The 23,617-nt window shown below is 42.8% G+C and overlaps 1 protein-coding gene across 6 annotated transcripts in view; it reads left to right on the top strand.

Annotated features, from left to right (window-relative positions):
- SLC4A4 (solute carrier family 4 member 4) overlaps positions 1–23,617 on the top strand; it is a 231,487-nt gene that overhangs the window by 193,787 nt on the left and 14,083 nt on the right. For all 6 annotated transcript variants that reach the window (XM_052683190.1, XM_052683188.1, XM_052683187.1 and 3 more), the window contains 8 exons: positions 3,105–3,175; positions 7,412–7,600; positions 9,569–9,682; positions 10,253–10,414; positions 15,185–15,363; positions 16,717–16,789; positions 20,825–20,893; positions 22,507–22,680. In XM_052683190.1, the coding sequence (XP_052539150.1) occupies positions 3,105–3,175; positions 7,412–7,600; positions 9,569–9,682; positions 10,253–10,414; positions 15,185–15,363; positions 16,717–16,789; positions 20,825–20,893; positions 22,507–22,680 (1,031 nt within the window). The remainder of the gene's footprint in view (positions 1–3,104; positions 3,176–7,411; positions 7,601–9,568; positions 9,683–10,252; positions 10,415–15,184; positions 15,364–16,716; positions 16,790–20,824; positions 20,894–22,506; positions 22,681–23,617) is intronic.

Below are 23,617 nucleotides of genomic sequence, written 5' to 3'. Positions count from 1 at the left end.
TGTTACCAGTAGGGAGGCTGTAATCTCTCCTAGGATTCTTCCAACAATGAGAACTGAGTAAGCAACTTTATCTGTACTCAAAGTAAACATCATATCATCTCAACGTACCTGTCAAACAGGAAAATAATCTAGCTGCTGCTAGGTGCCTCTTTGCAAAAGATGATGGAAAATGGACACTTACATTAGCTATTAAATGCAGGGTCACTGCAAGCACTTCAGTGTTGGTCTAATTCTGCCTCCATTTGAATGGCAGGGTGATTTCTCTCCTGGTGGTTGAGCAGTTAGTTTCATCATGTCTCTGTCTAACAATGTAATGCTGGAACAGTCTCAGCTTCCCAGATAAATGCCTAGGGCACAGACCTACTGCACAGGACAAAAGTGATGATAGAGCTGGAGTGTGTTGTTTCATTCTGTAAGAGATTTGTGCCCAGAAATACAGCGCCAATCTCTACCTTCATAAGCAAGTGGGGGAAGGATTAGCATGCATTGTTTGATAAGGTTCACAAACCATCGCTGCCATGATTCTCTAGCTAAATGGTTATTTCAGAAGGTAAAGATAATTTGAAATGAAATGATTCCTTCCTAAAGTCTTGCTTGATGTTTCCATCCCAGAGCAGAGGAGTTTTCATACCATGGAAGTCCAACTTTGTGAGCACCTCTGCACGTGTGTACACATACCTTTACATCTTTGTGCCTAACTCACCTTAAGCAGTGCTGGGCCAGTAGTTGAAGTGAGATGGAAGTGTTCTGAAATAGGAAGTAGAGAGGGATCAGTGAACCCTTTGATGGTCTTGAACCAGTAAATGGATCCTACTGGCTGCATCGTTAGGGGTTTTATCAGGAAGGTGGAAGTTGTCATCATCTTTGTATGTTTCCTCCATAGTTTTTGAACTAACACTGAATAAGCTTTGAAAAGAGGAGTGAGCACAAAATACTGGATATACTGTCAGCAGACTGTTCAGGCAACCCTCTGGAACTTCATTTCAGACACACCAACCTCTCCTGCATGCACCTGTGTGGGTGTGTGGCACCTCAGACACAGAGACTTTCACAGTATGAGTAATGTCTGCATTTCAGAAGCTGCCATTTGAGGGTGATTGGAAATAGTAGACTACCTGGGAAGAGAACAGCGGAGTGATCCCATATTTAAACTCAGTCTGAAACATGCTGAAAAACAAGAGTCCTATGCATGTGCAAGTGTTAGGGTTAAGGTATTTTTTTAAGGTATTTATACTAGGCAGACCTTTTTGGTATTCTCATCTGTTGGTTGGTGGCAGTTTGGCACCCCTGCAAGTATGCATGTCTCTGCACAAACCCAGAGAGCATCCAGCATAGATTTGATTCTTATTTCTTTAAAAAAAACAAGTTTCCACATCAGCTGCTTGTCACAGCTGCAGAGGAATTTTTCTTCTGCCATGCAGCAAGTAGCAGCAGCAAAGTCCCCCATGCACCGATTTAGGCTTTTTACAGTTACTTTTCACTTCTGTCATTGAGATTTGCCCTTAGAGTCTGCATTGGTACCCAGTCTAAGTTGCTCAGTTTCTGTTCTGTTCACCCGCACACAGAGGCCTCAGCCTAGAGAGCAGTATCTCCCCAGCCCATCACATGCTCTGACGTGGGCAGCTGTTTTACAGCCCACTCACAGAGAAGGCTTTTATAGATGTTCAACACAGATCTGTTCTGCTGTCAGGATGAGAATCTGGCCAGGCTGCCAGCCTTAAGCCTCCAGTAAGTTGCAAGCAGGGATCAGGCTTGGGTAAGCACAGGATGCATCAGCACCAAAGATGCCATACCAGCAGTTCACTGCTGCTCCATCATACAGGTGGGAAGAAAACTTTCTTCATTTAGGATTGAATAGCCTTTAATTAGGGCGTGAAATCAGGCAAGACCCTACAATAATGCCTTTGAAATCACTGATGGGATTTCTGTGTAAATAATTACACAGTGTGTCATGCAGAGATTTCTCTGTGATCTCTATACCTCTAGTCTGTGTCTCTGAGTAACATGCACTGTTTTACAATGCAGGTGGAGAAACCCAAACACAAAACCACACTCCATTCACTTTTTCAGGAACATTATAATCCATATAGCAGCTATTGAGACTGGAGTTGAAAGAATCACAGCTGCATAGAAAGTTTCTCTGTGTGCCAGCAGAGAAGTCAGAAGCAGCAAAAGAAATCCTCTGCACTCTTGATGTATTCTGTGGAGGGAGAAGAAGAGGAGAGGAAAAGAGAGAGGAAGAGAAGAGGTAGTGGGGAGGACAAAAGAGGAGTGTTCCTGTGGAACCAGGAAGGAATGCAACAGACAGTGAGGCCCTCTGAGGCTGGAGCATCTGACAAAACATAAAGGCTGTGTGCTTGAACATAGAAAGATCTCAATAGCTCCTTCAGTGCAATGACTTACTGAATTCCACTTCTTGAATGTGCTCAGAGTAGACGAGCTTCTCAATACGAAAAGCTTTCTACCTGATCTATGAAATGTATGGAGAGGGTTTTGATTCAGTTGGAGATGTCAGAAAAAGAGCACAAAACACTGTAAAAAACACTTAACTACTACCTCTTCTCAGACTTCCTGTCTCCAGAACAGAGGTGCATCACTGTCCAGGCTCAGTTCCATCCTTGCAGCATGGCTTACAGTTTGGTTCAACTTTACGCTCTCAGGTGCTGGTTTCAGGGGTAAAACTCCCTATGCACTTGGAGTATACAGGCACTTCTGTACAGAAGGGGGTTGGTGCCAGTGCAAGGAAGATGCCAGCGGCAAAATCTGTGGTAATGCTTCCAAGCATGACAAAATTGATGGCCTGGCAAGAATCATGAGCTGTTACAGAGGCCTGGAAAGGCTGCCTGTGGTTAGTGGCATTCTAGTAGTTATCTAGGCCTACCTGTTATATTTCAGTATAAAAGTCACATGCACTTGTTCTTTCCCCATTTAAACCAATGTGCTCTGTATGGTATTTTAGTAAAACTTCTATAGTGTTACCAGTCACAAGAAGACTTAAAAACCTAAATAATAGAGGAGGACATAACTGACAAACCTATTTGTTTTTCTTTTTTGCTGTTGTGGCACCATGCTCTCAGTGTTCTTTCTTCTGTTCTCTTTTGCAGATAATAGCTCATTTTTTAACAGAACAACTGTGTCGTCAGCTGAGGGGCCATTCTATTCCTCTGCTGAGATGGTAAGTGAGGCTTCCAGGAAGGCAGGCTTTGAAAACACTGGTGTGGGGTTTGGTGGCTGTGAAAGAGATGGGGGCTAGCATCCTTCCATGGCTCATACTTTCACTCTGCAGAGCAGCAGTATTGAAGCAGCAGACCAGCCACAAGAGCCAAAGAAGCAACTCCTGCTATTGTTGTTTGTTTTTTTTTTTAATTAATCAACCACTAATCTCAAAATGGTGGAAATTAGAATAGGCATTTATTCTAGCAGTGCTGTTCCAACCTTCATTTTGGAACATGTCCTCCTATAACCTGGCCATTTGTGACCGTGACCTTTCAGTGCACTGATGTAAAAAAAAAAAGAAAAAAAAGCTTGCATGGTTGAAACTGCTGGCGGCTGCTAGCTCCGCTCTCCTTCCTGTGGTATGACAGAGCCAGCAGTTTACACCTTGGTTTTATTTCAGTTATTCTTTCCAGTGACATTGCTTTCAAGTGCAGTTTGTGGGCTTCTCTGTAGTTTGCCTGGAAATTTGCTGCCTGTTTCCCTGATGTATTTCATTTCCCCACTTTGTATTGTACTTTTCTGTCTCGGAATACACCTTTGCAAAGACAGGGACTATGTAGTTTTTAAAGGCTGTAAGGGCCATGTGTTTCTGCTGTGCCATACAAATAGAGCAGCAATTGATCTCACATCCTCACAAAAACTACCAATTTTCCATCAAACACCGTAAGAAATTTCTACTGCACTTCATTCTCCAGGGATTTATTGTAGTACTGCATACAGAATACCATGTGCACAACTGGATATCAGCAATTCCTTGTGCATGGCAGCCTCTTCATTGCTGTTGGAAGCTGTGTGTGCTGTCAGGAGGTGAATGGCCCTCCCTAGGGATCAGTAGGCTCCCTGTGTGCAGATTTCATTGTGGCCAGGGCAGCAATGATAGTAGAGTTGTAGCCAGCCATTCCTCTGGAAGGCCCGGTCTTCTATCCTGTTTTGTTTTTTGTTTTTCTGGCAAGCTGTGGATGATGATGAGAAAGGACCAGATCTTGATGGGTTCGGATATTTCTGTGTTTTATGCATAGGAGGTTAAGAGGCAGAGTAGTAACTTTGTGCTGAAGCACACAGATCCTCCCTGTCTGCATTTCTTGTAGGATATTGCTCTCTCTGTGTGGCACCAGGTAGCCTTCTCCTCCTGCTGGGCCTTTTGACGTGGATGTGCTGTACATGACACTCCAAGCAACAGAAGTGAGGCACAAACCTGAAGGAAAGGGCATCCCCCAAGGTCTCTAAGGGGCTGGTAGCAGAGTGAGGAAACAGAAGCAAGGTCTTCTGATGGCCATGCTGTGCCACGTGTGCTCTTTCCTGCTCCTTGCCTTCCTCACTGCCCCACCTCTGTCAATTTGCTGTGCTTCCCTGAGCGTCTGAGTTCACTGCTTCTGGAAGGGCTGCAAGTGAGGGCCTAATTGTTCAGCTGCCCGTCACACAAAATAACACTTGGGGAAGTGATGAGCAGCCCCGAGCTCTGATACAATGCCAGCCATCAGGATGCTTAAATCCACCTGTCAAGAGGAGATGCCAGTTGCCACTTCTGTTTCATTAACAAGAAAAACTGTTCATGTTATTTATGTATTTAGCATTTGATTTTCAGTCTCAGGAGATAGGATGCACACATTAGAGGAAGGCAAAGAACTCAACTCAGACCTGGAGTCAAGAAAAGAACCCAACAAGTTGCGTTTCCAGACTGTCATTTGCTGGAACAGTAATCTCAGCCCTTCTCCCCCAGAGCCCTGTTTTGTGACACCATTCCTGCCACCCAGCAGGCCCAGAGGCAGCTCCCATCAGACTCAATTGTATCTCTTTGGCTGATGCTGCAAAGTGCTGGGGGTGGGGGGGAGTGTATGCTGTCCCCATATCTCAACTCTCCTGCTTTAGCCCTGATCCATGCTGGGGAAGTGAGCCCCAGCTAGTCCTGGAGTCCTCCACCTATTTTACATCTGCCAGTTAGCCCTTTGTTTCTGTTCTGCCTTTTGGTACAGCCAACAGTCTGAAATCCACTACCAGTCAAATGGTTGAGTGGCTGTGAACACTTCCAGGAGGGACCACTGATGCATACAGGTAGTAGATTTGAGGGAAAAGGGATACTCTATTCTTTCTGCTCTTTGGTATTCCAAACAGTAATTTTAACTATTGAAAACTCAGGAGTTTATTTCTGTAGCTTGAAAAGCAGAAGTCATAGTGGTTTAACTCCATAGCAATAGGACAGATCAATACGATGGGAAAGGCATTACAACAAAGGTATGAAGACAGAAGGACTGGTACAACAGAAAGATACTATAAAGGAAGGGAAGAAGATTGCTCACCTGTATCAGAAGATTCTAGGTTTTCAGGGGAAAGCTTCCTCAAAGAAGGATTTCCAGGAAGATCCTTCCCCTGTGGCAGTCAGCCCTTAAATGGGGTCTAAGAGAGGTTGCAGCCAGGCTCCACCCCTTCTTGTCTTCACCTGTGCTCCCAGGGCTGACCGAGTCTTTTCCCCAAGTGCTCAATCAATGTGGCTGTGACTCAACAGTTCCCATACAAACTCTGGGGGGGGGGTATGCATGCAAATGCATGGTGTACAAAATTTGCCCCCAAACTTTGGGTTTTCTCACCTCCACTCACCCTCTGCTGTGGTCCAGAAGCTAACAGTCAGGGCAGACCTACAGAAACCCCACTGATGTAGGACAAATTGCTGCTGCTTCGTGCCACAGAGAGACAGAATGCTGAGAGAGTAAATGTATCATTACTTTTTCAAACAAGAACATGTAGCTGTTTTTTCTGTTGTTGTTTTCTTCTCCCTTCCACCTCCTGCTGCTATCACCATCAGCACAGTCATGCCTCAGTTTTGCTAGAGCTCCTTGAGTTCACAAAATCTGCTGAAGAAATTGTAATTTATTACATGTATCTTCAGAACGCTTGAACATCATCCCATGTTTGGAGGCACGTGTGATGTATTTTTTCAGTACACCCATATGAACAAGATACTAATAGGTAGGACATGAGGCATTGAAGCTTTAGTCTTCAGCAAGAATCTTAAGTATTTTGAAGACTTGGAATGTAACTTTGCTCAACTCCCTAGATGAAAATTTTCTTTCTAAGCAACAGCGTATTTTGTATTGTACTGCTTTCTGTAAAGAACATCATTCTTCTGGTAAATTGCATGTCAGCCTGAATTGGTCTGTGTTCACCTTCATCATAATTTTTCTACAGCTAAAATATTTGGAGTAAAAGACTCTCTTCTCTCTATTTATTCACTGTGAGGTATTCTGTTGTAGTTGTTTTAATTTAAATATTAATTCTCTATGTTATGGTTCCTGGGACTATTATTTCCTTCCTCTGGGTTTTCATGCGGAAACAGAGCAGTAGAGACAATGTGATTCTAAAACTTGCCAGATACGCAGAATTTTTTAGTACTTGGATTTATTTTAAACTTTCTGTGTATTAAGCATGTGTATTCTGCATTCCCAATCTCCCTTAAGACCATGTGCTCTGTGCACACCTAGAGTAGCCTCGTGAGCTCAGTGCTTTATGCATGTTTAAATTCTTGCTCTCTTGTGGATTTGTATTTGTTCTGTCCTCCTCCACTACACTGACATTATTATGAATTATACAGGTGCAGGGGTAGGTAAAGACCCTTTCTCTGGCTCTGCTTCACCATAAGCATTAGGAAACATGATCATCTAGCATGCCCTGCGCAGCTCTGGATTCCATGATGAAAAATGAAATGCGAGTAGTGTCTTCCTGTCTGTGCAGTAGAAGTCATCATTAGTAATGAACTATTCAAATCAGGATGGGCTGAGGAGCCCCATAGTGGGAACTGAAATATATCCCTGAAGCTGGCAGTGGTTGGGTTTGGTGGTCAGCCTGTACAGTGAGCGCTCATGGTTGAAAGTATGATGGAAAGGAGCTTCGTCCATCCTTTGTATATAAAGTTGCTATATGAAGAGTTGCAACAGAGAGCTTAGTTTTTACCTTTGATTTACTACCTAAGCCAAAGGTCTTCCTTCCAAGGCCTTAGACTCTCTTAAGTTCAAAGGTGACACCATCCTCTCTCTGAATTAAAATCCATTCTGCTTGCCCACAAGCACAGAAATTTTTAGCTTCTGCTCCATGCTTCCTTTTACTTTCCTACTTTTTTCCTGATGCTCTGTCTCTGTGCCTGCTCTAGCACGGGCTGTGCTTATGTGAGCATGGCTTCATGGAAATGTTCTTTTTTCTGCAGTACAACACCACCATCGACTGGTCGTCTCTGACAAAGAAGGAGTGCTTGAAATACGGAGGACACCTTGTGGGCAACAACTGTGGATATGTCCCTGACATCACCCTCATGTCTTTCATCCTCTTTTTTGGCACCTATACCTGCTCGATGGCCCTGAAGAAATTCAAGACTAGTCGCTATTTTCCAACCACTGTAAGTCTCTCCTTTCACACTAGCAGTTGGCTTCTTTACTCTTTCAGAGTGTAAGGATGAGCAATCCTTTTGGTACAGCTGTCACACGGGGACAGGCACTTTCCAGGGAAACCAGATTGTTTTTGTTGCAATAAAAACATGGTATTGGTTAACAAAGGTATATCATGGAACCAAAAGGGACAATTAATTAATATGTCAGAAAGTTTCCCTGCTTATAGCTAGAGGAGGGAGTGTTTGCTTTGTTACTGAATAAAAGTGGGTAAGCTAGTTGTCTGCACTGAAAAGGAGAACAGACACATCTTTTTTGTTACCAGGTAGCATCTGAAATAGAAATCTGCAAAAATATTGAACTCTGCTACACCCCACATCTAGTGTTACCTGTTATGCTAGGGACTCAAAACAGGAATTCCATATCTTCTCTTAGGATCAGGGATGTCCTGATAACCTTTGAATTGACTTAAACAAGGTTTTGCTCAGACTTCCAGCCAACTTATGTGCACCTCTCAGGTACATCTGCTTATTCTGCCTCTGCAACTGAGCTTGCCATGACAATTGTTAAACAAAGAATGGCAGTGGATAAAAAAACTAACAGGCCTTTTGGCTATGAGGAGTTTACTTGAAATGTAGTGGACAAGCAGCTGTGCCCTCTCCAAGATATTCAGCCCTTGCCAGTTTCACCAGTTTTCTTCTGAAAGAAGACAACAGGTTTCCACTTGTAGCCAAAAAGCCATGTTTGTGTAAGGCTTGTCCCCCATTTTTGGCATTCTAACACAATGAGATTTATCTTGCAAGGATTTTTACTGTTCTGTTATGTTATAACTGAACCTCTATTATTTTTAATAAAAAAAGAAATGAATTCCATCCAGCCTGAAACGCAGCTCAATTTATCTGTAACCACGTGAACCTAGGAGGCCTAGAAGGAACGTGTACAAAAAGCTCACAGTTACAGAGAAGCACAGTGGGGCCAGCCCAGTTTAGTTTCAGGGCCCAACCAGCGGCAGCTTTACATTGCTGTATTCCATTGTTTTCATTAGAGTTGCATTCTTTAAAATACGCAGAGGATTAACTGAGATGCTCCATTTCTCTTGTTGTCTACTTGGGTTAATTTTGGGTTAATTTACTAATTGAACAAAAAGCAAAACCATTTCAAAGTCTGCAGTTCAGACAGAACATCACATCTGTCATGGAAGTTTGTTTCCCCATCTACTAAAGGGAAGTCCATGACTATTTCCATTGTCATTTCCATTTAATTTTTTTCTTCTTTTTCTCATTTTTTTTCCTAATGTGCACTGCAAAATCAGACCCATTGAAAGAACTGGGCATAACACAGTATTTTATACTAAAGCTTCATACCTTGGGAATCCAGAGATGATGTGAGAAGCTCAACTTGTATCAAAAAAGCAGCCTCTGTCCCTGCAGAGAAAAACACGATTATGAGAATCAGAAGGCAAACACAAGGAAATATTATTAAGTAACATGTAAAAATGTCATTAAGTTTTTTTTTTAAGTTTCATTTATAAATATTCAATATCTGTTAATGTTGGAAGCTGACCTTAAAGTCTCAGTAGTTTGGATGATCACAATGAAAACTTGCAAGATTATTTGAAAAAGAAACAAAGCTAAATTGTCTCAGAATTCTTCTCAAGATGTTAAATAGTTCTCAATGTTTCTTTGGCAGTTTGACTTGCCAAAACAAGGAACCGGCAATCCTTCTCCTCAGACTTGTTTTCATATTTCCATTTAGGCTTAATTCTTTGGCTCTCAGGCAAAAAAAATGAAAGTAACAAGGCACATTTGGTTGAAATTGCATGAGACATTACAATGTACACCCTACTTTCTACAGAAGAGGAAATGATTATTTTGTATTGCCAACAAACGCATACTCGGAGTTTCGCACAGTATGTAAGACATGGATGAAGTGCTGTTTCATAGTGCTAACTAACCTTACCATGTTGACTCCTGTTTCAGGCCAGGAAGCTTATCAGTGACTTTGCCATTATCTTATCCATTTTGATTTTCTGTGGAATAGATGCCCTGGTAGGTGTGGACACACCAAAACTAATTGTGCCAAGTGAATTCAAGGTATGTAGTTATCAACTCATTTTATGGCTTTTGGAATAGGTTCCCTTTTACCCCCAACTACCCTGTGTAAAATCAGTTGCCCTCAAAACAGGAAAGTAATTAGCTCACTAGAAATGACCATTTTACTTCACTGTTATCCTTTTAATGAGCATTGTTTTGGTTGGCTGATCTCCTAAATCCTAGCTTGTCCTACCTCCTTTGGGTATAGTTTCTCATATCCAGGACTCAAGAGCTGGTGTTATATGCTCAGCCACCTCGGAGACATTCCCTTACTCAGATTCCTGGAGCCGTTTCAGAGAAACTGATCAGAGCAGCTGGCACATTACTGGCACATTCCTCATAGCTCCTCTTGTAACCTTGCTGCTAATCAGCTTGCAAAAGCTGGCCATCAATAAGCAGTTTCATTTTCAAGAACTTTTTGTTGCTTTTGATTGGGAGAATTAAATTATCACAAACTTTAAGTGTCTCTAGTCATTCATTGGAAGGAAAAGCCCTGTGCATTTATAGCATAATGATATCTGTGCTATATTGTGGCTCTAACACATGCTTTCCTTTTCTTGCCCTTTAAAGCCAACCAGTCCTGAGAGGGGCTGGTTTATCCCACCTTTTGGAGGGAACCCATGGTGGGTGTACCTGGCAGCAGCCATCCCTGCACTGCTGGTGACTATCCTCATCTTCATGGACCAGCAAATCACAGCTGTCATTGTCAACAGGAAGGAACACAAGCTCAAGGTGGGTGTGCTTTGTGACTTGCATGTATGCAAAGAGCTATCCCATGATTTTTCTGTGCTAGAGATGGAGGAGGGCCTGTGGCAGTGTTTAGCACACAGCGTGGTTTAGCGTGCAAGGAAAAAGAAGGTGGGCACAGTAGATCAACCAGGTAAATACCTCACTCAAACGACAGCCTAATTGAGGGAGCATGGTGTAGCATGAGCCATAAATGGAAGAGGCAGAAATAGCTGGACAGGTGGGCTCTCCTGCCTTGCTTATACCCTTGAATATTGAACCCTTATGTCACCAATTGCCTGGAAAGAGGACAAAAGTTAACTGTAGGATAAATACATTGGTGTGCATAGATCTACAGAGAGCATTTGTCATAGGCAGCTCAGGCTTGTTACTGGGAGAGCCTGTGTGCCTCTGCTCCAACCTGAGCAATGACCTGATTTTTCTTTGGACAGCACTGCATTATTGTCTCCAGGCCAAAACTTCTCTGATCTAATCAAAATAGGCAAACCTTCCCAAGATCTGATAAGCCCTTGTTACTGTTGTTATTGTAAGGCAATTGCAGGTCAGTGTTGCCAGCAGTCAGCAGAACAAAGTCTCTGTCGTGGCCTTTCCTGGGCACAGCACATCAGTGTGGCACATCAGTCAGCCACTCCAAAGGAGAGCTTTGAGTGCCAGGGTGACTGCAGGAACCCACGTTTGATGGATATGGCAAAGGGTGGCCCACGTTTGGCAGCTGTTATGTTGGTGTTATGGTACAGTAAAATACAAGAAATAAGCTGAAGAGATCGTAGGTATGCCAAAGGCACAACCACAATTGGAGTTATTTAAAGCTTTATATCCACTGACATGTAGCAGCTCAGGATGTAGTAATGTTTTTGAAATAAACTTTCCAGACCAGCACTATACAGGTTTTCATGCCTGTAGGGTTTTTCCCTTCCCTGCATGGTCAGTTCTGTTGAAGCACATTAAACTCCTGTAAAAGAAATCTCTCCCTTTTTTGCTAACAGCAGCTATTTCAAGTGGCTTAACCCATGACAGCAAAGGCTCACTCCAAACACAGGTAGTTCTGGGTCATAGTTTTGATCGCCACTTCAACATTTATACTGAGAGCTGATGGAAATGTAGTTCTTCTGTGCATTGGGCTCCTACTTGAAAAAGAGGAGGAAGTTGCATATGGTCACTTTGTAGGCATTAGGCAATCAGTGTGATTTAACACTGACTTGAAAGACCAGAAGGGCACAGGAACGGTTTGTTGTGCAGAAAAAGGAATAGTAGCTGGCTGTTGTCTCATGCCATCTGGAGTTGGACAGATAAAGTTAATGCTGCGCCCACATCTTCCTCATGGGAAGGCTAATCTTTACCCTGTCCTTGAAGCACATTATTAAGTGAAGGCACGTATGGAGGCAAGGTTCAATACAGGTGTCTGCCTGCCTGTCAGACAGGGCAGTTGGCACAGACTTGCTTTCTGCTGGTGTCTGATTTCCTCCTGTGATGGTGGCTTTTTCTTATTGACATGACCTCAGTTTTTGGTATGCTTTAGCTGTCATGATTTGGGCTTCTTGCTGCTTGCTTTGCCCCAGCAAAGCTGGGAAAGGCCACAAAAATCGAAGTCCCCAGGTAATGCTTTCTGAGGAAGAGGCACCCAGCCTTTTTGTTGTGAGCTTCTGACTATCTGAACATAGAATCATGGAATTGTTCACGTTGGAAAAGACCTTAAAGACTATCAAGCCCAACCACAACCTAACCATACTACCCAATTCTAACAACCCTCCACTAAATCATGTTCCTGAGCATCACATCCAAAGGGTTTTTAAACACGCCCAGAGATGGTGACTCAACCATGAGGAGGCATGGGGAACCTATTCCAGTGCTTAACTACCCTTTCTGTAAAGAAGTTTTTCCTGATATCCAACCTAAACTTACCCTGGTGCAACTTGAGGCCATTTCCCCTCATCCTGTCACCAGTGAGAAGAGATCAACCCCACTCTCACTGTAAGCACCTTTCAGATATTGCAAGAGAACAACGAGGTCTCTCCTCAGCTGTCTTTTCCCCAGACTAAACAGCCCCAGATCCTTCAGTCTCTCCTTGTAGGGCCTGTTCTCCAAGCCCTTCACAAGCCTTGTTGCCCTTCTTTGGACCTGCTCCAGCACCTCAATGTCCATTCTGTACTGAGGTGCCCAAAACTGAACACAGTACTCAAGGTGGGGCCTCACCAATGCTGAGTACAGGGGTAGGATTACCTCCCTACTCCTGCTCATGCTATCATCAGCACTGAGTGTACTTTTTTAGTCACAAAGTATAAACATTCCCACAAGGTACTGTTTAATATAAAAAATTGTTTCCTGCTTCCTTTCTTACAGTTGTGAGAACATGCTTTTGTTTAAATGGGGGTTCTCCAGTCCTCTCCTGCTGCTCTGCATCAAAATGTGCATTGGTACACATCTACTGCAGGACCAAAGGAGGACTTTTTTTTTCCTGCTGCTGCCCTGTTAAAGTATTGGCAAGGTGGCACTGAGTAACCGTCTGGGTGCTGCTGGCCAGCCAAAGCAAGCAGTGAATGTATTAGGAAAACAATGACTACTATTCAAGAGGAGCTGGGTTGCTTTCCCTCTTAGGTCACCACATAGGACTGGTTCATTTGTTCTTTCCAATAAAATCAAATTGAACAAGTTTAAAAAAAGGTTAATCTTTAAAACATCAAACTGTAAAGAATTCTTTGGTGTTTTTCTGAAGATCCTATTCTTTGATGTCTTGTTTGGTTTTTTTTGCTTCTTCTCTTGGCATTTGTGACTGGTGAATTTTCTGTTTGTCCCCTAGTGTATTTAAAAAAAAAAGATTAATAATAGGAGTGCAATTGGATTTGGAGAAAGCTTTTTAGGGGTGAATTCACCCAGTATTTTGCTAGCAGGCGCTGCTGTCTGCCTCTGACAGAAACTTCTGTACAATATCAGTTTCCACTGTAGTTTCTCTTCAGATCAGTCTGAAGAACAAAGGTTTCTAAAAAGAATCAAAAAATGAGGGCAGCTTTCTCATTTTGATGGGTTATGAGTCCCATGAGCTGCTCTTGTCAGTATGCCCCAGAAAGCATAGTTGGGCTTTCAGGAAAGTACCTTCAGTACCCAGCAAAATCAGCATTGCTCAGACTGACCATGAAGTCCTGACTGAGTTTCTGCAGTTGCTTTGTATCCTAAATATAGGAGCTGAGATCTTGCTCTGAGATAGGAGATGGTAAATGCTACCTTTTTGGCAGGCACCATATATCTCTAAGCTTGCTTTCAGGTAAGCTTCATTAAGTCATTGCATTGAGTTGTTTTACAACAGCTGCCTCATAAAATAAGGCTTCTGTCTGGTTTTATGAAAAGTTGGTTTGGGTGTTAAAAGCTCTGTGCATATCCATGCTGTCACACAAGTGTGAGATGACTTGGCACACAAAAGTGCTGTTGTAGTTCCCGATGCCAAATGAAATAGCCCTTGAAGTGGAAGGAGCTGTTGTACTTGGAAGAAAACATGAGGCCTGGGAAAGGGATTGTGAACAACTTCATTCTCCATTATACAGAAGAATTTCTGACTTTCAGAAGAGTACCTCAAGTCCAACTAAAGATAACAAACACTGTTTGTGTACCATGTCTTTGCAAATCAGGATATAAGAGAAGAGAGAAACCAAGTGAAGTGAGCAAAGCAAAAGCAGCTGGATGGGGATTTCACACCTTGCACAGTCCAGAATGACATGTCCCTTTCCTCGCACCAGTACCTGGGCCAGCATTTCTCCCCCTCCATCATCAGTGGTTGTTGACTCCACTCTGACAGTGATGTTTGTGTGGAGAGCTAGACTCATATGAACACACAGTTGGTGAAAATTCTGGCTTCCCACAATGTCAAAAGAAGTCCTGTGCACTTGTAGCAGATCAGCAGGATAACTGCTCACACCATGTAAACTGCTCACTTGTTTACAGACCGCCCTTCTGCGTTCTTGCCCTGTCCAAACTCTTGTTTCTCTATCTGTCTGATGCTCTGAAAATGTGTTCTAGTTCTGGTTTTGCACACTCTGCGGAGTCAGCAGGGAGTTGGAATAGTGTTGGGTATTTGGTTTCTTGTCACTGTGTCATTTCATGTAAAAAAAAAATCTGGGAAAGCTTAACTTGTAAAAATAGCATATATCGTGTGTGTTTCCAGTTTTTGGTGGCTTTTCTTTTGTTAGAGGCAATATAGAGCTCCTCCAGGTTACTGTAAACACATTGTAATCAAGGTATACATATATTTTGAGAACTTGCTTATACTGTCTACAAGGTAAGACATGTAACTCACCTAATACTTCCCAGTGAACACCACCTCTCTACAGTCATATTTAACTCGTAGTCTGCTGTGTAAAGAGTAGCACTGTACTGAACTACTTGACTGGCTGCAGGGCTGATCTTGCACCAACCCAACCTCCGAACACTGCACAGTGCTTGGTCTTTTGCCGGACTGCTTGCATGTCTGCTACTTTCTTATACTTACTGCTTAACCCCATTACATTGTTTTCAAAACTCGCCAGAACAGTATCATATACCTGCTTTCCCTGCTGAAGCAGGAGTTCATCCTTTATGTAGTAGTGTGACCCACTCTGCAAATTGCTTGTGAAAACTTCTGTCTCTTAGAGCAGCCAAGCAGTTCACTAAAGATACAGCTGAAGGAAATGCTGCTTGGTTGGTGTGCCTCTGCCCCATGCCAGAACCTTGGCTAGTCCTTATGCATTTAGAATAATTAAAGCTAAGGCTGTCTGTCTCCCTTCACAGAAAGGTGCTGGATATCATTTGGATTTGTTCTGGGTGGCCATTCTGATGATTATCTGCTCCTTTATGGGTCTGCCCTGGTATGTTGCTGCGACTGTGATCTCCATTGCTCATATTGACAGCTTGAAGATGGAGACTGAAACTTCAGCCCCTGGAGAACAGCCCAAGTTTTTGGGAGTGAGGTATGTCAAACCAAATAGACCTTTGTTACCTTGTTTGCCTGCAGAGATCAGTTTGTACTATAAATGGTCGTGCGTTGAACAGAGCATGTGTAGAAGTTCAGGGGGAAATAGCTCTTAGATTTGCAGTAAATCTTCAGATCAGCTGTGCTTCCTTACAGCTTTTTTTTTTCTGCCTTCAGAGGATATATCCTCTTAGTTAGATGCTTATCTGGCATAATCCTTCTGCAGATACTCTTTCTTGAAAAGGAAGAAAACCATTCTACCGTGTGTGTGTCTGTGTACAGAACGAGGGCAAGTGAAGGGAGGAAGAAAAGGGAACTTAATTTCAGAGTTGAGATAATTTTTGTCTACTTTGGGCATGCACACTGAAGCCACCTCTAACTACACAACGCTTTACGGTCTGGTGTCATCAGGGCTCTGCAGTGTTTTCATGAAGAATCTCCTACATCCTTCTTTGTGTTTCCCAACCTATGAGATTCAGCAGTTTTCCAGTGTCTGAGAAAGAAGACGTATTTATTTCAGATGTCTTTATCCATGGAAACTAGACAGAAGTTTGCTAGCAAATGTAGTGGTAAAAGACTTAAACTTGTTGTGGCTAAAGCAATCTATTCTATTAATTCAAACCATTTGTTCTGTATTTGGTTGCCCTTAATTAAGTGGCCTGAAGTGCTTTCAACAGGAGCAGCAGCACTCCTGGAAATCACTTAGTTAGGCAAATAATAGAAACTTAATGGCCTAACTTTAAGTACTCAGAAATACTATTTGCAAAAGCATTTTCAGATGCAGGGAGCAGTTGTGGGTGCCTCTTAAGTCAAATGTCCAGCACCCCATGAAGTCCTGGACCAGGGGATTGTGAACTCCCTTTGTACGTGGTGTGCAGAGCAGTGTACAGTACGGTGAGAAACAGCATTTATCTGTCGGAATACTGTGACCAAGCTTTGAAATATGTTGCTAATTTAAGAGTGGAGAGCTAATGATTTATTACCTATTGCATGTTGTGAAAGCTGCCGTGCAGAGAATCTGGTTTGCTGGTTAACAGTTTCTAATGTTTAACATTTAAACACACTCCTCATTATTTGGTAGCAGCACTCTGCTGATCCACAAACAATGGAGCTAGGGAAACAAGCAAACATACAAAAACTGATTTGGTGCTTGAAAAAAGATCTGTATGAGGTTTGGTCATGATAAAGATGCCTGCCTGAAGGTGTTGGCTTGTTATTGTCAGTCAGCTTTGAAAACGTGGCTGCGAAAAATGAGTTGCCAGAATTTACATAGGTTTTGAATGCTCTAAGAAGGGAACAAAACTAGAAATAAAGCTGAAAACATACTGCTAACCTAATGCTTTTCTTCCAGGGAGCAGAGAGTCACTGGAGTCATTGTTTTCATTCTGACTGGTGTGTCTGTCTTTATGGCTCCTATCTTGAAGGTAAGCACGTAATCTTTTCTGCTTCGTTCTGCTCACAGAAGTGCAAGCAAGTGGCCAGGACCACAACTGTCACACCATTTCTGTGCTTCTAAAAAGGCTCATAGCTGAAGAATGGAAAAGTATTGAGAATCACTGATGCAACTCTTCAATTTAATGAAAGCTTAAATGTAAATTTTTGGAAGGAAAAAAAATAATGTATTTGTGGTGGTGTGCTATAAATATATAGAATAGTACCAAGGTCCACGGCTGTTGGTTTTGAGGGCTGTGATTTTAATTTAGGATTTTTCTATCCATTTAGGATTGTCTGTGTGCATGGTAAAGTTTTCTTTTATGATGTTATTCTCCTGCTGTACTTGTGTTGTTAGGAAAGCATATTGCAGATAAACTTTGAGACCCTACTGATGGCAGTGAAGCACAGTTGCTGTGTGAAAGACAGATTAACAGATGAATATGTAATCCAGAAAAGTACATTTGCATGTACACGTGTGTACACATAGTAAAATATACACATAGGCACAAACCCAGGCGTTTATGTACTGGCTTTGTTCCTTTGCACAGAGCTCTGTATGCTGAGCTGCTGCGAGGTGCAGGAATGCAACTTCACAGCACCTTCTTTCAGAACTCATTTACTCCCAGGAGGCCTCCAGGAGCCTTAAAACAGTTTTGTTTTATAGCTCCAGAAGAAGCTGTCAAGTGCAGAATTAAGAGTGCTTCTACAACATGTGTCAGAGGGAGGGACTGGGCTGAAGTTCCTACTTTTGGTGGGAGTAATACAGCCTGCTATCTCTCACTTTCTCATTCACCTTGAAGCCTAGCTGTTTCTAGAGGAGGAAATAAGTTCTGTGGTATGAGTTGTCAGAACAAGATTTTCAGGATCTTCTACACGTGGATGATGAAAATCTTCATCTGGTATTTTACTCATGGGGCATGTGTGTGCCCACTGGAAGGAAGTAACTTTGATGAGAGAGAATATGCAGAACTGATGGCAATGAACACAGCCTACAGCAGGTAGTATTACTCCATAGATAAAGTTCTGGCCAAAAATCTTTGGGACTGTTGCCACTGCCTTCGTAGAGCAGGAATTTTGCCCTGCCTATTAGGGCTGCCAAGGCATGCACCTCAGCAGTGCATAGCTCCTGCAGCTTGCCCTGCTTTTAAAAAGAGCCAGCACAGCAATCAAATTTCCATTCTTTTAGGCTGAATCCTCCTAAAAGAGCACTCCTCTTCTTGCTCAAAAGTAATGCCCAGCTTGGCAGCACAGAAAATATGTTTCTGTAGAAAGCAGTGCAATAAAATGTGATTTCTTAATTTCCTGATCTTTTCTTACTGTGATTTTACTGAAGTCTGTGGATACTTGTGCTGCTCACGTACCATTTAATCTAGATAGGCAGCTATTTTCCAAGAGCTGAGATTTATTGGCACAGAACCACAAAGAAATGCATCCTCGGTGCATCAAATCACAGGATGAAACTAGAAAACGTGCTTATCTGTTCCTTGTGCAGGATACTGCCTGTTCCTGGGATGGCTTAAGTGGTGCTGCGTGCAGGCACACTGTTAGTTCGCGTGACCTTTCCTTGCAAGATCTCTCTTCCTCTATTCTGCAGGCTCTGTTATTTCCCCTGCTCTTGCTTCCCTCATTGTTCTTCTCAGCTTTTCCAAAGAATGTGTATGGGCAAGATCCTCACAGGAGGATGTCTGAGGATAAATTGGCGTGCTCCTTGCCCACGTGCCAATAGGAATTAGCTGGCAGTGTTTCAGGACCTTCAACAAACTCCAGTGGTAGGGTCTCCTGCAACTGCTTTGCAGAATGTATTGCAGAACATTTGACCCTTCTCACGCCAGCAGCAAATTGAACACTAATGCTCCCAAACTCAATAAAACAGGGAATTTGCAGAATAATCCCATCCTTGTTTTTTGAGGGTGTTGTGTTTGTGCTGTTTTTGAATGTCAGTCATTTTTCCAGCTCAGCTATGACAGACCTCATCCAAAACATCCTCTACCCTGCTAGGAGAATGACAGGCACTTTCCTATAAATACATTCTTAATTCTGTTGGCTAGCAGCAGGTTTGTTCCGAGTGCCCATGCCAGCAACCCCATAGCCAGTGAATACTTTGCCAAAACATAATCTTCCAAAATGAAAGCACTGCTTGCTCCTCTGGAGGATAATGTGCTGAAGTTTCTCTTACAAATGATTTACAGGATTAATTATAATGGAATGGTGAAATAATATTTAGACTTTTTTTTGGTTTTTTTTGGTTTTTTTTTTTTGAAAAAGAGAGGGAGAAAGAATGGGAGAAAAGAAAGCAAGGTAAGTGAACTAGAAAGCCAAACTCATAAAGCCTCCTGCTCAACTTGCTGGAGGAGATACTGACTTATCTAATCCCTCAGATCTAGTGAGGATATTGAATCCCTTGGGTACTCATAACTCTGTGAACCACTCACTGACTCCTCGTCCTTCCCCAGTAGGAGGGACAAACAGTACGGCAATAGAAAGATAAAGCAGCAGTCAAGGAGCTTGAAGGAGATGAGAGGGAGTGAGACAAGGAAGGAACACAGGCAGTGATGCTTTGATCTTTGAGGACGTGGTACACATGGCACTGGCGTCTTTAGTGAAGTGAAATGCATGCATTCAGGGTCAAGGCCTCCACAGAAATTTGCACGGTGCTGTGTTTATTACCTAGTAAACGATTAATGATGTAGTGGAGAACGCAATAAACAGACATTATTCGCCACTTTAATGAGTTACATAAACAGGCTGAAAAACAAACATTCCTACTATTAGTCCAGGTGACGCTCTGAGCAGGGAGACTTTGGTTGTGCTGTACTTGCCATTCTGCGGCAGCTGCCTGTCAGTACATGAAGGCTTCCCTCACTCTGAGCAGACAGCTGCAGAGCCCCTTCTGCTCTTTTTGGGTTGAAATAAGTGTGGCACAACGGCTTTTATGCAGATCTTGTTTGATTTGTGCCCAAGTATTTCCATTCACGTGCCACACTCATTGCACACAATTTTGTTAGTCAAAAAGAGCACTCTCCCTTTTTTAGCTACTGTGCAATTGTTTTTGCCTTTGCAGAAGGCTCTGTGCTTTGGGTTGGAGGACCAGCTATTTTTTGGAGGGAAGCGTGTGTGTTGCTAGCATATGCAGGAATCTGCTGTAGACAAAGGGTTTCTCCTCTGCAGCTGCCTGGATTAGTGCAGACACTGGCTGATGTAGCTGGGCTGGTCCTGTGGCACAGGAGGGGAAGTTTAAAGTCACATTTGCTGAAGTGGGCAGGAAGGTGGAGTTACCAATGGCTGCTCTTGCATTAAACCTTGCAAGGCACCTAGAGATGGGGCTGCACCCCTGCATATCCACTGCTTTTGAGCCTTCTTTATTTCCAAAGGATGCTGTTTCCACCTGCATGCAGTGCGTAACACTTGAAGGAGTAGAAATCGTTGTTTGAAAAACCAATTTCTGGAAGAATGTAACTTATTGTCCATTATTTATTAACTGTAGCAGATTAGTGTGATTTAAAGATTGAGCAGTTAGAGATTCACTTTGCATGACTATAATTGCTCATCTGGGATTCAAGGGATCAGCCCTTCTGGAAATACTTCCACTGTGTATTACGTTGGATGTGTAATAGGATCCATGATGCGTTTTCTTCCTCTGTTTTTCTACCTTCTGCTTTCAGTCTCATTAGAAACTATGAGGTGAAAAGTAGTTTGGAATTTACTGCAATGTTTTATCCCACCTCTTCTTAAATTTGATGGCTAACTGTGGCACTATCTGTCCTTGTTTCTTTTGTTTCTTGGGGAGACTTCCAAGTTGCACTGAAATGGAAGAGAACAGGGCTCACTCAGCCTCTGCCCTGCTATCCAGATGTTCTTTCTACTCTCAAAATACAGCAGAAAGATTGTGCCTGTTACTGTACATTACCCATTCAAAAGTACAGTTCAGATCTGTCATGAGTCAGGGATTATGCCTTCCTGAGCACTAACATTGTGTCACATATGGAGGCGACTAACTTTGTTTCTCCTGCTCTTTTCCCCTGCAGTTCATTCCTATGCCTGTGCTCTATGGTGTCTTCCTGTACATGGGTGTTGCGTCCCTCAATGGCGTGCAGGTAAGCTTCCGCAGCGCCCAAGGCTGCTCTGGCATCTGTGAGCAGACTTGCCACAGGACCTTGCCCAGAAGATGGTAATCATTAATTATTACAAGGCTTCTCTTAGGACTTTCTGGCCTTCCTCTTCTCCTCCGTCACCTCATTTGTTTCCAAAGAAACCCAAGCAGGGCAGGAACTATTTACAAATATTGCCACACACTGGCTGTTCTTGAGAATGACACTAAAGGAAAGAAATTTGCTCAGCAGGAGAGCAGCCAACTCTTGGCCCCATAAGCAATGATGGGGGCCTATGTGAAGACCCGGGATCCTTCTTCACCCCCAATATGCATACAGAGGACAGGGTGTGCTTACAAAGGCTCTAGGCTCACTTCTGAGATAGTTTGGGTCCTTTACTGGGGTATCTGTTACAGAGTGAAGAAAAACAAGAGAACATGATTTATGATGGTGGCATTATTCCGCAATGTTAACAAGTGGGAACATTGCTGTTTGCTATGGAAGGGAAGCCAAGCCCCGTTTCTTTGTCACTGGGGAAATATTACGTAAGGAGCCTTTCTCACAGTGCACTATCTTTAATTGGCGCTAGGAAGCTGGAAGTGGTTTTGTTGCTTTCTGGCACCCTATTAATTGTAGCCTTTCTTTCTAGTGTTTAGTTGTGCTCTAATGGGGAAAGACTCTGTGTTCTGTGAGTACCATGAGAGTTTATTTGGGTATTCTTTAAAATGGCCCAGGCTTTCATTCACTGGTTTGAGATAAATCTGGTCTCAGAAATGGGCAACATGCCCAAGTTCTGGTAAGAGACAATGGGGGGATTGTAATATTCGCCCTTGGGCTGGTTCTCCTGGAGGGGATTTCCCCTGCTTTCTGGCACAGGTGGTCACTGAACTGTGTGCTTACTTATTTTCCCCGATCAAGGATGTTTTTCACTTAGTGAGAACTCTCCATTTTGGTTTAACTCCAAGTCCACCAGTCCAGCATGGGCAAGGGACACTGTCTGAAAAGCTGCCCATCTTCTTCAGTTGGGTGCATTCTATTCTCTGTTAACATGATGTCTGCCCTCACCTCTGCTCACCTCTGCTTGCAGTTAATTTGACAAAGGCACTACTTTTAAATACCAGATGTCTTTATAGCATTCCTGGCAGGAACAGGGAAGTTAAAAGAAGTAACCCAAGCATTAATGCTGACCGTAGTCAGGACATTCAACAGAAAATTTCCTCTGTCTCCAGCTACAGCAGATCAGTCTAGTTCTTTTGAAGCCAGCAGAGCTATTTCCACTGACACCTAAGTTTTTCGTTTAAATATTAATCATCAGATTACATGGAGTCTTGCTCCCTAAAATAAAAGCACCTTAAGGCCTTGCTTTGAGAAATGCTTCATTTCTATTTCTGTGTAGGTGCCAAATGTGAGCTTAACTTCAGCTTAACTTCAATTGCCCACTGCATTCAGCAATAACTGCTCAATACAGAGGAACCATGCTGCCTTCTATGCTGTGCTATGTGTATGGAAGGAAAGCAAGTTGATTCAAGATCTCAATAGTTTATTTATGCAATTGTCTCACTTCCTTGTTTATCCTGTGTTTCATTTATATGTATGTTGCTTTTCCATTTTCCATCCAGTTCATGGATCGTCTGAAGCTGCTCTTGATGCCTCTAAAGCACCAGCCTGATTTTATCTATCTGCGTCACGTCCCGCTGCGCAGAGTCCATCTGTTCACGTTTCTGCAGGTGGTTTGCTTAGCCCTACTCTGGATTCTCAAGTCAACTGTGGCTGCTATCATATTCCCTGTCATGGTAGGTGATATTCTGCTTTGCCTTTTCCAGTCACACCTCTGTTCCCTAGCCTGGGCCTTCCACACATGGGCATACTCTCCCACAAACCATGCAAATCAAATCCTCTCACTGTAAAAGCCCTACCTTAGAACTCCACTTAGAGCTCCATTCATTGTGCTGATGTAAGATTACACAGGGTGAATGTTCTCCACATTCTCTCAGGTGCTGTGGCTGCCTTTACATAAATGCTCTGGAGGGGAAAGCAAGCTTCAAAAGTTAATTTTTTGCCAGATAGGTGCAGTTAGTTTTGCCAAGGTTAGATTTGCTGTGTTGTCTCCTTGACCTGCATGAATGAATGAGTGCAGAGTTTTCCTATTTCAGTCCACACTAAGTACTGTACAGAAAACGTCTCCCATACTTTTCAGTAACACAAATTGAGAAAGGCAAATGAAATGGTAAGGCTGATCTCACTGCTCAGAGAAACGCCAAGTGGAGAGAAGGATTCGCATAATCAAGAGTGAGGAAGGGATTCTTTTTTTCTTGGAAACTGAGTAAAAGGGCAAGGATGTTGATTCACGTTTCACATCTGAGACTGCTAAAAGTATCTATAGGATGCACGTTATCTTTCTAACGATGCGTGTCAGAATCATGTTAAAAACATTTTTTGGATCCTGAATTATAAATAATTCATCACACAATTATTTCATAAAGACACACTGTGCAGTCAGTCTGATACGGTATTTCTACATCAAGGAAGGGGAACAGTGAAACAGCTATCTGTGCAATTAGATGATTACTACTCCTAGAGACACAGTTAGGTGCACATGTCAAATAAGAAATAAACAAGTGGTAACGGGAATTAGCACATACAGTTGGCACGAGGCTCCAAACCAGGCCAAGTTCCAAAACATGCAGCCATTTACATTGATCACTGGAGTAGTTTATGTATGTAGTATGG

Source organism: Tympanuchus pallidicinctus, unplaced genomic scaffold (genome assembly GCF_026119805.1).
Source record: "Tympanuchus pallidicinctus isolate F22 unplaced genomic scaffold, pur_lepc_1.0 scaffold2, whole genome shotgun sequence".
NCBI lineage: Eukaryota > Metazoa > Chordata > Aves > Galliformes > Phasianidae > Tympanuchus > Tympanuchus pallidicinctus.
Note: the sequence above shows the minus strand (reverse complement) of the source record. Positions and strands in the feature narration are given on the sequence as shown.